This window comes from Protomyctophum bolini, assembly GCF_963924005.1.
Source record: "Protomyctophum bolini genome assembly, chromosome: 19".
In the NCBI taxonomy this organism is placed as follows: domain Eukaryota; kingdom Metazoa; phylum Chordata; class Actinopteri; order Myctophiformes; family Myctophidae; genus Protomyctophum; species Protomyctophum bolini.
The window spans coordinates 39,025,713-39,040,712 of record NC_137880.1 but is presented as its reverse complement, the minus strand read 5'-3'; the positions used below and the strand labels follow the sequence as shown (position 1 = coordinate 39,040,712).

General features: G+C 45.5%; 1 protein-coding gene across 1 annotated transcript in view; it reads left to right on the top strand.

Moving 5' to 3' along the window:
- LOC308334716 (kinesin-like protein KIF26A) overlaps positions 1-15,000 on the top strand; it is a gene marked incomplete at both ends in the record, with an annotated part of 195,941 nt that overhangs the window by 3,273 nt on the left and 177,668 nt on the right. Inside the window, 3 exons of the mRNA XM_080791520.1 lie at positions 4,149-4,311; positions 5,081-5,293; positions 8,082-8,194. Coding sequence (XP_080647646.1) covers positions 4,149-4,311; positions 5,081-5,293; positions 8,082-8,194 — 489 coding nt within the window. The remainder of the gene's footprint in view (positions 1-4,148; positions 4,312-5,080; positions 5,294-8,081; positions 8,195-15,000) is intronic.

Genomic DNA, 15,000 nt, shown 5'->3' with positions numbered 1-15,000 from the left:
GAAATAGATTAAAGTGATATTTCAACTTTCCAAACGTGCTTCATCGCAACGTCTACGCTGGCTTTTATATTCTGAGCACCCTGCAGACAATGTCTTTTCTTTATTCTTTTAACTTATTTAGGCCTGGCGTCCTAGTAAAATAATGAAGTCTTCTGAAAGAATAGTATATGTTCAATTTTCAAAGATTTGTGCCGCATTTTCACGATTTTTTTCAAAAATATCAGACCTTACAAGCTCATGGTGCGACACTCGGTGGCGCGCTATGAGCTTGTAGATCTGCTGTTTTTCAATAGCTAAAGCATAGCATAATGCTAACACAGAATGGGTTAAGTTGTTAGTTTACACCGGCCCTTATTGCTTGCTTGACTGATATTGTCCTTCCAATACGTCATTTATTTTCACATATTATTAGGACACATGGTTAGAATAAGTTTGAAGTTACAATGGGTTTGTAACTTTGTGTAAAAGAGGAAAGGGGGCTTGTCTGATTTTAAATTTGTAAACCGATTACTGAATCGAGCAACTTAACCCATTCTGACCTGAGATCAGATTCATACCAGGTTTCCACTGGGACACACACTGGGTCTGATTAACCCATTCTGACCTGAGGTCAGTCGTTCTTCGAATTTTTCAAAAATAGCAGACCTACAAGCTCATATCGCGCCACTCGGTGGCGCGATATGAGCTTGTAGATCTGCTATTTTTCAATAGCTAAAGCATAACATGACGCTAACACCAAAATGGGTGCCCGGTCAGAATGGGATAAAAATCTGTTTTTCGGTGAAACACACAAGCCAGGGTAGATGCAAATTGTCAAAATGACCCCAAAGATGTTTGAAAGTGAAATATTCCTTTCTGTATAGACCAGTGTTGTTTTCGTCGATCTTTACTAATACTATGACTAAACATGTTTGCCGACTGCCTTTTTTAACTGACGAAAACGACATGAAAACTAGACTAGACTAAAATGTTAGGGAGGGACTAGTGGACAAGAGATTAAGTTCAGTACAAGTCATTTTACACTTGGTTGCATGCTGAAAATAGCCGATCTACGAGCTTGTAGATCGGCTATTTTCAGCAAGTGTAAAATCAGTCATTACGACGGCATCAAGGCCCGCCAAAGTACATTTTAGTCGACTAAATCAACTGTAGATTTAGTCGACAAAAATCCTGTGATAGTCGACTAAAACTAGACTAACACTAAAGCATTCCAGGTGACTAAAAATGTGACTCAAAACTAAATCTAAACTAGTCAAGAGACTATGACTAAAACTAAAATAGAAATTTGCCTCCAAAAACATCACTGGTGGTGTATACCCATCCTGGACTACAATTCCCATAATGCTTTGGTGCACTGCTCCTCCTTGTGGACAGGGTGAGGGCTGTCTTACACGTAGACGTCTGATGACGTGGTTCTTCACCACTCTGCCTGGGACTTTATGAGGACGCTTTTTTTCAATGACGTCCCACTTGTTGCGCAACATCGAGGATTGCGCAACAAGTGCTCCTATCCACACTTTTCCTGGGCTGTGTGTGCTCCAGTTCCTGTTGATTTCATTGGATATCATTGGTCATCTGACCAGTTTCATTGGCTTTCATTGGATCAAATCGACAGGAACTGGAGCGCACACAGCCCAGGAAAAGTGTGGATAGGCTGTGGAGCGATGCGATCAGTTTTGATATCATTAATATCCGTCCTATTAAGCCTCTTGAAGCAACCCTCTCCAATTGATTCTAACGTAATGTAGCCTTATTGTGCATACTCAGAGACACACACACACACACACACACACACACACACACACACACACACACACACACATACCTACCTAACCTATGTTTGATTACTTTGTCTTACTATTTGTTGCGAACTCAGTGAGCACTTACTATGAGACCTAGCAGATCATGTCTGTCTGTCTGTGTGTGTGTGTGTGTGTCTGTCTGTCTGTCCCGCTTTTGTGCCCATATATGGAGCTGAGTGATTTGTTTGTGTTTGATGCAAGTGTCTGTCCCGCTGTTACGTCACCATGACTCAGCCATAACCATATAAGGAGTCCCCAAAGCAGCTATACGTCCAAAACCCAAATATGTACAAGCTGCGTTCGTTTCTCGCGTTTGCGCGTCTTACTGGTACTATTTGTATATTAACTTTGGTGAGAACCACATAGAAGCCCTCCCTGGGTTTCTTTTCTCACCTGCACACACTTCTCTTTTATTGATGTTACCTTTTTTGTGCTGTTTTTATTGTGCGAGTAAACTAAACTAAACTAACCTATCACTTGTTTCCACCCCCCCTCCTTCCAGGACCCCGCCTACGCCGCCTTCCTATTCGACAAGCTGCAGCGAGGCCCGCCTCCTCCCCGTGGAGCCGCTGCCCGCCACCACCACCACCAGGCCCCCCCCTCCTCCTCCTCCTCCTCCTCCCTCCGCCGCTGCGAGGCGTGCGGGACCTCCGTGGCTGCGCTGAGACGCCTGGTGCTCCGTGGAGCCCTGGGAGCCGGGTACGTACCCGTACCTCACGTACCCTTAGAGTATATATACAATAGAGGAAACCCTGAGGTGAAATGGACATAGTGGCCGAATTTGGTATTGCAGCTTGAGCCAGCGCTGGTCCGTTGACTATCATTGCGCAACGTTCATGTGATTGGGGCCATGACACGTGAACGAATGTTTCATACGTGAACGCGCGCAAACGGCACAATGATAGTCAACGGCAGCGCGTTCATGTGTTTGAGGCAAATCCATCCCAGAATGCACTCTGTTCCTACCAGGAAGGAGGAGTGAAATCGCCTCATGCGCTTTTGAGCAACTTAATGCAAGTGGATGGGAGGAGAACTCGGGTGTCTTCTCTATTCATATATAACTCTATGCACGTACCGCACTCCTGACAGTTTTCTAAAATACCTTCATGTTTCTGTATCAGTGGTGCTCAATATTTCATGTCAAGGACCACAACAATTATATGTATTTTGCCGCCGACCCCCATCTGAAAATATGTTGTTCCAGGGACCCCCCCCCCCCAGAAGCAAAGATTTTTGAGTTAAAACGTTCGCTGTGAAATAATATATATATTCAAAGATTTGCGCCACATTTTCACGATTTTTCAAAAATAGCTTGTAGATCTGCTATTTTTCAATAGCTAAAGCATGACATAATGCTTACACCCGCCCCAAAATGGGTTAAAGGACAACTTTAGTTTTTTTCAACCAATCATGTTTTAGGTTGTAATTAATAGAGAAAGTAAAAGATGACTGTGAATTGTTTTTCATTTGCTGCTTTCTTTCGTTTTAGCTATTTTTGACAGGAGGGGAGGGGGGGGGGGGGGGCGACATTCGAACATGGGGCTAAATGTGTATTATTTTTTTTACACAATTTTATAGCGATAATCTTTATTATTTACTATAGTCCTACTAGACCCCAGGAAATTACATCTGGCCACAACAGATCACAGGATCTACTGTATTCAAAAAAAACGGTTACACTAAAACTATACGACGGAAAATGTCCGTCGACTAACCTTCCTTCCGCTGACGAACTATGACTAAATATTATATACAGTCGATTTTGTCAACAAATAAAAAAAACTAGACTAAATTGTTAGGGACGGACTAGTGGACAAGAGATTCAGTATAAGTCATTTTACAATTAGTTGCATGCTGATATTAATGGTAATTTTCTATTTTAATTTCAAGAATCGAAGTATATCTAAATGAAAACAGCAACATTATATGTATATAATGCAATTATATGATATATGATATGCAATTAATCAATTGTATCAATACTACGTTTTTGTGCGTGGTATTTAGCTTTTTTTAGAAGATAAAATAAAAGAATGACTCGTATCTCCTCATCCAGGGCGCTCTCCGTGGTGATGAACGGATCGATATGCTGGCGCTTCATTTCTGCTCCTCGTCCGTCTCTCCCGCAAAATATGAACGCTTTTTGGATCATATATCGTATAAATTAACATGATCGCAATGTAAGCTAGCAATGTAAAGTCAACTTTTTTTTAGTAGATTGTTTCCGGGTCGTGGCTTTCAGAGTAAAAGCGCTGAGACAACCCCCTGGCCACCCAGAGCTCCTATTTTGAAGCACTTCCGGCACTGATAGTGTTAAAATGTATATCGTTACACCCCTACTACTAGGACTGGGACGGACGGGGACATCAGGGCTGTGATGCCGGACCCTGGGTGGCCCCGAGGGGCCCCGGGGGCCCCCCGGTGGCCCCTCATTTGTCTGCAGGAGCCGCCACCGCCGCCAGCCGACTGGGAGAGAGAGGCACAGCTGGACTGGAGAACATCTGAGCAGGTGAGTTAACCCATTCTATTTCTGACCTGGGATCAGATTCTAAAAAATGTCTTCTATGTCAGTCGCTCTTCGATTTTTCAAAAATAGCAGACCTACAAGCTCGTAGCGCGCCACTCGGTGGCGCGCTACGAGCTTGTAGGTCTGCTATTTTTCAATAGCTAAAGCACAACGTAATGCTAACACCAAAACGGGTTCCCACCCAAAATGGGTTAAGGACTGGATTCTCTTTCAGGAAAAGATTAGTTTGAACAAATACATTTCTATTCTATTTTTTCGATGGTTTATAAAAATGTTGGATTTTTTTTTGCAGATGTACACGCGTGGTGTGGGCTTGTAGATCTGTTTTTTTAATTGCCAATGTATACAATAATGGTAATGACTGTTTTGCCGAGGACACGCAGAAATTAGATTCGATTTGATTGAACATAAATAGCTGTTTTTTTTCATAGAATTTCGTGTAGGCCTTAAGTTAATGTTTATTTATTTGTATTTATTCATGAAAAAACGATGTCTGGGGAAATGGTGTGGTATCTGACCCCATATTTAACCCATTCTGACCTGAGATCAGATTAAAAAAAATGTCTGTTTGAAAATGACATAGTTTTCTGAAAAAGCTATGTTTCTATGTCAGTCGTTCTTCGAATAAAAAAAAAAGAAGCAGATCTACAAGCTCATGAGCTTGTAGATCTGCTATTTTTCAATAGCTAAAGCATAGCATAATGCTAACATCCTAAAATGGGTTAACTTTTCCGTCTCCTCTCTCCGACAGCTGCCGTCCAAACGTTCCCAGAGCTCGCAGGAGGGGGAGGAGCTTGAGCTTGGCTGGGGGGGCGGAGTCCACAGCACCTACCTGGGTGGCGGAGGAGGCGGGGCTTATACACGCACGCCCCTCCCCCTCCTCAACCCACACCACATGTGCCTGGAGGGGGTGTGGAGGGTGTCGACCAGGAGCCACGCCCCCCAGCACCACCAGACCACCATGGTGAGCTGTCTGTCTGTCTGTCTGTCTGTCTGTCGTATGACCCATTGACCCCTGCAGCTGATTGCAGCACAAACTCAATACAAAGACTGTTAACTGTGAGTGGACGACCCAATAAAGCATCACACGTGTTTACAATTCATCAAAACATCAGAATGGAAACTGTCAGGATGTAGAAGAACATTTGTAGAATCTGATCTCAGGTCAGAATGGTAAACTGTCAGGATGTAGAAGAAAATTTATATAATCTGATCTCAGGTCAGAATGGAAAACTGTCAGGATGTATAAGACATTTTTAAAATCTGATCTCAGGTCAGAATGGAAAACTGTCAGGATGTAGAAGAACATTTATAGAATCTGATCTCGGGTCAGAATGGAAAACTGTCAGGATGTAGAAGAACATTTATAGAATCTGATCTCAGGTCAGAATGGAAAACTGTCAGGATGTAGAAGAACATTTATAGAATCTGATCTCAGGTCAGAATGGAAAACTGTCAGGATGTAGAAGAACATTTATAGAATCTGATCTCGGGTCAGAATGTGTTATAGGAGTCAAACTAGTACCAGTTGGTTCTCACACCCTTTAACTCTGGACCCTTCCGGGTCCATTTGGTTCCATTTGAACCCCTCTCGGAGTCAGAGATGGCGTGCGTTGTTCCTCTCTAAGGTCCTCATTACCTCCCATCATGCTGCTGTCTGCACCGCCTATAGCCATATACTGTGTGTGTGTGTGTGTGTGTGTGTGTGTGTGTGTGTGTGTGTGTGTGTGAGTGTGAGCATGTGGCTGTCACCGCTGTAATGTGGTGTATTGCAAGTGCATTTTATTCAGTTGTTAGAGTTTCACACACACGCACACACACACACACACACACACGCACACACACACACACACGCACACGCAACACGCACACCGAAACTCGCTCATGCTATATATATGTCGTCTCTGTCGGGTAGAAACCTATAGTCACGTCTAAAACTGTTACTTGTCAGGATTCAAATTAAAAAAATATATCAAAAGTATATAGCAGATCTACGTTTGTAGATCTGCTATTTTTGATGACGGTGTGTTTGATTAGATCAAGTATAGGGACGTTAATTTAATTTAAACTAAACGTTGACATATGGAGGGTAAGAGGTTTCTGCTCGACAGCAACCAGATAATATATAATATAGTTATATAATATATATTTCATGTCAACGACCCCCAAAAATATATGTACAGTAATTGCCCGTCGAGCCCCATCTGAAAATATGTTGTTCCATGTACAGTATATATTCAAACATTTTTCAGTAGCTAAAGCATAACACAATGCTTTAAAACACCAAAAGGGATTCCCGCTTAGAATGGGTTAATGCGTGTTACTTTTCACTTGACTACACAGCTCATTGTATCCAGCACGCACGCACGCACGCACACGCGCACGCACACGGAACGTTTGTGCCTTCCTCAGCGTAAATCTTGTAGCGCGTAAAGCTTGTAGCGCGCCACCGAGTGGCGCGCTACGAGCTTGTAGATCTGCTATTTTTGAAAAATTGAAGAACGACTGACATATAGAAACATAGCTTTTTCAGAAAACTGTCATTTTCAAACAGACATTTTTAGAATCTGATCTCAGGTCAGAATGGAAAACTGTCAGGATGTAGAAGAACATTTTTAGAATCTGATCTCAGGTCAGAATGGAAAACTGTCAGTCGTTCTTTGTTTTTTCGAAAAATAGCAGACCTACAAGCTCGTAGCGCGCCACTCGGTGGCGCGCTATGAGCTTGTAGATCTGCTGTTTTTCAAAAGCTAAAGCATAACATGATGCTATAACACCAACATGGGTTCCCGTTCAGAATGGGTTATTGGATGCTTATTGGAGGACGTCTTTGGGGGAGAAGATGATCCTAAAGAGATAATCCTCCCCCATCTGCTCCCTGCTCTGCCCCGTGGCCAGCCAGCCAGCCAGCGGGAGACCTCCTCCTCAAACCTTTTCATGTCAAGGACCCCCAAATTAATATAATATGCATAGTGTAATTAATATAGTGTAATGCATGTATAGGTAGCCACTGACTGACTGACTTACTTACGCCTCTTACCCTTTCTGGGGCTTAGGCCGTTTACAAACGGTGTTGTTTTTGGCAGCAAAGTTTTGTTTGAGTCACATTTTTTGTCACCTGGAATGTCTTAGTGTTAGTCTAGTTTTAGTCGACTGAATATCATAACATTTTAGTCTAGTTAAGACTTTTTTTCTCACACACACACACACACACACACACACACACTGACACACACACACACACGCAACTCCAACAACTCCGTACACAATTAGTCTTGTCATATAAAGACATAATGTGTCTTTGTCACTGATATTATCAGACAGATTGTTTTCATATTTTGTTCCAACTGCATGCATAGGCAACCCGGCCTGGTGGAGACATGCACTCCAAGGACTGAAAAACCTCTCTCTCTCTCTCTCTGTCTCTCTCTCTGTCTCTGTCTCTGTCTCTGTCTCTGTCTCTGTCTCTGTCTCTGTCTCTCTCTCTCTCTCTCTCTCTCTCTCTCTCTCTCTCTCTCTCTCTCTCTCTCTCTCTCTCTCTCTCTCTCTCTCTGTCTCTGTCTCTGTCTCTGTCTCTGTCTCTGTCTCTCTCTCTCTCTCTCTCTCTCTCTGTCTCTCTGTCTCTCTGTCTCTCTGTCTCTCTCTCTGTCTCTGTCTCTGTCTCTGTCTCTGTCTCTGTCTCTGTCTCTGTCTCTGTCTCTGTCTCTGTCTCTGTCTCTCTCTCTCTCTCTCTCTCTCTCTCTCTCTCTCAGGTCGTGGGGTCAGACGGTAACGGCGTTGACGGTCGTCCCAAACCGGCCGAGTCTCACAGCATCGCCACCCAGACCAGCCCCGCCCCCTCGGCCGCTGCAGCCTTCTTCATCAGGTTGGCAACTTTCTCTTCCTCTTCCTCTAGAGTGCGTGCGTGCGTGCGTGCGTGCGTGCGTGCGTGCGTGCGTGCGGGATTCACTATTTTTTATCCCCGGGGGTGATGCGTTCAGTTGTCAGGAAGCAACCATCCTGTCTCCTGGATTATGGAGGAGTTGAGGTCTGAAGCACGCGGTTCGTTTTCTCCTCTGCAGAGGAGAAACCCTGTCAGTGTCACCGTGAGAATGTGAACCTCTGCAGAGGAGAAACCCCGTCAGTGTCACCGTGAGAATGTGAACCTCTGCAGAGGAGAAACCCCGTCAGTGTCACCGTGAGAATGTGAACCTCTGCAGAGGAGAAACCCTGTCAGTGTCACCGTGAGAATGTGAACCTCTGCAGAGGAGAAACCCCGTCAGTGTCACCGTGAGAATGTGAACCTCTGCAGAGGAGAAACCCCGTCAGTGTCACCGTGAGAATGTGAACCTCTGCAGAGGAGAAACCCCGTCAGTGTCACCGTGAGAATGTGAACCTCTGCAGAGGAGAAACCCCGTCAGTGTCACCGTGAGAATGTGAACCTCTGCAGAGGAGAAACCCCGTCAGTGTCACCGTGAGAATGTGAACCTCTGCAGAGGAGAAACCCTGTCAGTGTCACCGTGAGAATGTGAACCTCTGCAGAGGAGAAACCCTGTCAGTGTCACTGTGAACCTCTGCAGAGGAGAAACCCCGTCAGTGTCACCGTGAGAATGTCTGTCTCTGTCACACAGACACACTGATCTACATAATGTCTCTGCCGTCGGGAGGAAACCACCTCCAAAATGTTCATTTCTAAGAAAACCTTGTATTTTTAAAACAAAGCAACACAGCCTCATCAACGTTGGTGTTGTGACTTCATATATTGTCAATTACTTCCATGAGAGGGGGACAGGTGGTGGAGTTAGTTGCTTTAGCAGACAGTTGGAGGGTCCAATGGAGTTAACTAGTTATAACGGATAGTTATTCTAAAGTGTTACCCTTAATAATAACACCAAAAGGGGTTCCCGCCCAGAATGGATTAAGCTAATCATCTTTGTATAGCGCAGTTTGGGAACAAGTTTAGGTTTAGGTTTATTTATTTAGCATATAGTACAAAAAATAGACAATAACATATCAAAGAAACAAAAATACAATGCAAGGAAAGGAAGAAGCCAGAAGGCTTATATGGAATCCTTTCCTGAAGGAAGAGGTCATTGGTTTAAACAGATTAAAAGTTCATAAAGAACAGTACATAAATCTACAAGTTGTCAAAGGGGGGCAGCTGTGCAGTAAAGAAAATAAAACCACAGACTGCACAGAAAACAGAAACAAGTAAACCATGCAGAGCTTGTGACTAAATCAGAACTACATTGGAATATGTTTTCCCCTGTCTCTTTACTGAAAGGTAACTCCTTGGGACATAATGAGGCCCAACATGAAACAGCGTATTATTTATGTATTTATGAGCCCTATAGAAGGCGTCCTCATAATGTATTCACTTTCAGCTTCAGAGAGAGAGAGAGAGAGAGAGAGAGAGAGAGAGAGATGATTAATAGTTACTGGTCCTTCATGTCACACATCTGTTGCAAACACAGCTGTCACCATGCAATTTACAATTGAGGCATTTAGCAGACGCTCTTAATCCAGAGCGACTTACATTAAGCAAGAACAAAAGGATGGGAATACATCACATAAAAGCATTTATCATGAAACATGCGTAAGCTAAGAAAGTAACAGTGGAATATCTATAATGAAACTATACATATAAACTATACATCTATACTACTATGCTATACATATGTACTATGACGTGCTATGACTGTATATACTATATGTAGTCTACATACATGCTATCTAAGGGGGTAGGGTAAGTGCTACGGGCCATGATGGAGTCTGAAAAGGTGGGTTTTCAGACTACGGCGGAAGATTGGTTACCATGGTTACAGTTTAGTTCAGGGGTGGGCAACTTTGACGTTGAAAAGGGCCACTATAAGACTCTGAACCCCAAACTGCTCCCGATGTGCTGGTCGGTGCCTTGCGTTGTATTCCGCTGCCACCGGTGTGTGAATGCACTATCTATGTAAAGCGCCTTGGATAAAAACGCACCATAAAAATGCACCATTTACCGATCACATAATACATACATCACACACTGATCTACATGTCTGTCTGTCTGTCATCTGTTATTTTTCCTACGTTAGCTCAGTACTACTGTCCTGAAAGAAAGGTTACAGCGCACGCACGCACGCACACACGAACGCACGCACGCACACACGCACACACGCACGCACACACGCACACACACACACACACCCCTCCCTCTCTGTCTTTGAAGTCCAGCAGTAGAAGGAGAATTGGGGGTTCTCTCATGAAGTATTCATGCAGCGTGTGAGATGTGTGCGTGCGTGTGTGTGCATGTGTGTGTGCATGTGTGTGGCTGGCCACGAGTGTGTATGTATCAGAATGTGTGTGTATGTGTGTGTGTGTGCGTGCGTGAGTGTGCATGTGTGTGGCTGGCCACGAGTGTGTATGTATCAGAATGTGTGCGTGCATGTGTGTGTGCGTGCGTGCGTACGCGCACACTGGTGTGTGCGTGCGAGAGTGTGGCTATCAGCGTCAGTTAGCACAGACAGCATCTGTGTTCTGACACAGAGGGGGCGGGGCTGGGAGAGAGAGAGGCTGCAGAGTGGTGGGGCGATCAGAGGTGCAGACAGAGTGTGAGACGCGGAGAGCATGACGAGAGGAGAGGAGAGGAGGAGAGGAGAGCAGAGCAGGTGAGGGGAGGAGAGGAGAGGAGAGGAGGAGAGGAGAGCAGAGCAGGTGAGGGGAGGAGAGGAGAGGAGGAGAGGAGAGCAGAGCAGGTGAGGGGAGGAGAGGAGGAGGAGGAGGAGGAGGAGGAGGAGGAGGAGGAGGAGGAGGGGGAGAGGAGAGGAGAGGAAGACTGGATGAACCGACGCCGGCGTTTCCCGGCAACGAATAACGGACCGACGGAGCAGGGATTTATACACGGCGTTTCTTTCGCCTCCCTGTAGCTTTCCTTCTGTCTTAGCCTCCGGAAACACCTCGGGAGAGGAGAGGAGAGGAGGGGAGAGGAGAGGAGAGGAGGGGAGAGGAGGGGAGAGGAGAGGAGAGGAGAGGAGAGGAGAGGAGAGGAGAGGAGAGGAGAGGAGAGGAGAGGAGAGGAGAGGAGAGTTAATAGTCTCACATATGCTTACAGCAGAGAGAGATCGAGGACATGGACAGAAGTGTGGAGACTGGAAGAAAGGACGAGAGGAGGAAAGACATGTGGAGAATGTTTTTAAAGCACTGAGTTGTTTTGTTTTTTGGTGGTGGTGGTCGGGGAGGGAGGGAGGGAGGGCAGGTGGTAAGTAAGGAGATGGAGAGACCCGAGAGAGTCAGGAGAAAAGGAGAGAAGGAGAGAGAGAATGTGAGAGAGAAATAAGTGGAGGAGGCACGCGGTGGAAAACACCCCTGGTGAGATGAACGAGGGATGAAACGGCCAGGAGGAGAAAGGACGTGTTGTGAGGAACGAGGGATTAATCGCCGAAGAAGAGAAAGTGGAGGAGAAGTGGATGTTTTACTGTTTTTATTTGTTGCCGTCTGTCAGAGACTCGGAGACCTGTCTGTCCATCCTGTGTGTAGTTGTTGGGTCAGGACACACAGCGCAGAGACTCTGAGACCTGTCGGTCCATCCTGTGTGTAGTTGTTGGGTCTCAGGACACACAGCGCAGAGACTCTGAGACCTGTCTGTCCATCCTGTGTGTAGTTGTTGGGTCTCAGGACACACAGGGCAGAGACTCGGGAGACCTGTCTGTCCATCCTGTGTGTAGTTGTTGGGTCAGGACACACAGGGCAGAGACTCGGGAGACCTGTCTGTCCATCCTGTGTGTAGTTGTTGGGTCAGGACACACAGGGCAGAGACTCTGAGACCTGTCTGTCCATCCTGTGTGTAGTTGTTGGGTCAGGACACACAGCGCAGAGACTCTGAGACCTGTCTGTCCATCCTGTGTGTAGTTGTTGGGTCAGGACACACAGCGCAGAGACTCTGAGACCTGTCTGTCCATCCTGTGTGTAGTTGTTGGGTCAGGACACACAGCGCAGAGACTCTGAGACCTGTCTGTCCATCCTGTGTGTAGTTGTTGGGTCAGGACACACAGGGCAGAGAGGTAACTGACACTGTAGACGATATATAAATATTACATATTTATGCTTCTTATTGTTGTCCCTGGAAAGGTGTAGTTTCAAAGACAAGACGTATAGTTTAACCACGAGACAAATACAATGCAAGACCTATAAATTCAATACATGTAGAAAACCAGACATAGTTTTAAGAAGAGACAATGTACAAAGTTTAAAAAACCAGACATAGTTTAAAGACACAACAGAGTTTAAAAACAAGACTATTTTAAAGACAAGGCATAGTTAAAATGAAAAAAACAAGACATAGTTGTTGTTTTTTTTAAACGGTAAATGCCACATTTAGACTAAAGTTTGTGAACTGGCCAAGAGAATATAGGCAAACAATAATGTTACACAGCTCTGCCAGTAAAACAAAACTAATACAAGACAATAACACATAAGGACAGACATTATGCAATTTGTCAACACGGTACCAACTCCCTAGGAAGCTCGAGGAGAAAGAGGAAAGTCTAATAAAGGGCAACAATACCTAGAAAAACAACATTTGCTAATCGTCAGGAGAAGGAGCAGTGTCTGGGAACAAGACATGGCTTACGAGACATAGTTTATACACAAGACATAGTTTATACACAAGACATAGTTTATACACAAGCCATAGTTTAAAGACCAGACCGTTTATAGACTCTTCTCCAGCGAGGCTTGAAGACTCCTTACCTCCACACCCTGGATGGAACGTTGCTGGAACAACCAATGATCCAATTATTCTACATCGTGTTGAGGAAGTTCATCAACTCTTTCCACAGAATGCCCGGGGTTCAATCGCGACCTCGACAGACTTCGCTCTGGAGTAATTAATAGCTGAGACCGAAACGCTTAACATCATCTGCACATGACGGGAGTGTCTGCCATGCACTGATCTCTGTGAATGAATGCAGGAAAGAAAACCCACAGACTGTTGAACACATCATCGATCGATCAACGCCCAAACCTTTCGAATCGCCACAATTAGGGGCCGACGACCACAGCCGCAGCTGGGCCTGATCGCAAACGGATCGAACGGACGATCCCACTTCTTTGGCGGCCGGTGATGTCCACATCGCCTGCAATGTGTAGCTTCTACACGGACGGACGGATGGACCAGTCTAAAGGCAAAGATGTACTTCTAGTGAAGAGCTGTGTAGATTACAGTGATACAGTTTGAGATGTTATACGGTTAACTATAGTGGACTATAGTTGAGCTGTTCCAACAGGCTGTGTGTCCATCATTCCGTGTGTGGGGACGGGATTTGAACCGCGGGCCATAAGGGACACATTACAGTATAGAGACAGACGGACGGACAGGGACACATGGGACGCACCGGGACAGGAGGAGGACGGGTGAGACCGCCATGGGGTTGAACCGCGGCTCAGGGACCACATGATGGAACCGACAGAGGAGGAGCAGTGAGTATGCATGAGCGTCTCCACGTGTCTCAGTGCTGTGTTGTTTTTGGCAGCAAATTTAATATTTTAAGTTCTAGTCGTAGTTCTCTGGGAAACGTTTTCATTTAGTTTCAGTCACCCGGAAGTATAGTTTTAGTCGACTAAATCACCTTCGACTAAAATATTATGATATTTAGTCTACAGGTGATTTAGTCGACTAAAATGTGTTTGGGGCGGGCCTTGATGCCGTCATAATGACTGCTTTTACACTTGCTGAATAGCCGATCTAACATGTCTCACTGCGACGCGCTGTGAGCTTGTAGATCGGCTATTTTCAACATGCAACCAAGTGTAAAAGCACTTCTGCTGGATCTCTTGTCCACTAGTCCCTTCCTAACATTCTAGTCTAGATTGTTGACGAAATTGTCAGTATATTTAGTCTTAGTTTTAGTCACCATAGCTTCGTTTTCATTTAGTTTCCATGTAGTTTTCGTCAGTGGAAAAAGGTAGTCGACGAACATTTTTCGTCTTAGTTTTAGTCAACGAAAATAAACACTGGTGTGCAAAGCATCTCCAGCGTCTCTGCCTCAGTGCTTGTCAAACACGTTCACAGCATGGTCCCGTTAAACGTTCACGTTCACAGCGTGGTCCCGTTGAAACATGTGGACTCATATGGGCTTTAATTAGCCTTCATTAAGCAATAAGCCACGAGAGGTCTCAGGTTACCGGGTATTTTACAATGGCTGGGGGCGTAGGCAGAACCGACAGTGAGATTAACTTTTTTCTTCAAATGTCTCTGTCTGTCTGTCTGTCTGTCTGTCTGTCTGTCTGTCTGTCTGTCTACGGGTTTAGGAGTCTATACCAGTTTCTCTACGGGTTTAGGAGTATACCAGTCTCTCTCTATGGGAGGGAACTGGCCTCATTCTGCAGCATTGGTGGGCGTTCCCCTCTTGACCCAGAGGGTGGTGGGCGTTCCCCTCTTGACCCAAAGGGTGGTGGGAGTCTCCCTCTTGACCCAGAGGGTGGTGGGAGTCTCCCTCTTGACCCAGAGGGTGGTGGGCGTCTCCCTCTTGACCCAGAGGGTGGTGGGAGGCCCCCTCTTGACCCAGAGGGTGGTGGGAGGCCCCCTCTTGACCCAGAGGGTGGTGGGAGTCTCCCTCTTGACCCAGAGGGTGGTGGGGGTCTCCCTCTTTACCCAGAGGGTGGTGGGAGTCCCCCTCTTGACCCAGAGGGTGGTGGGAGTCTCCCTCT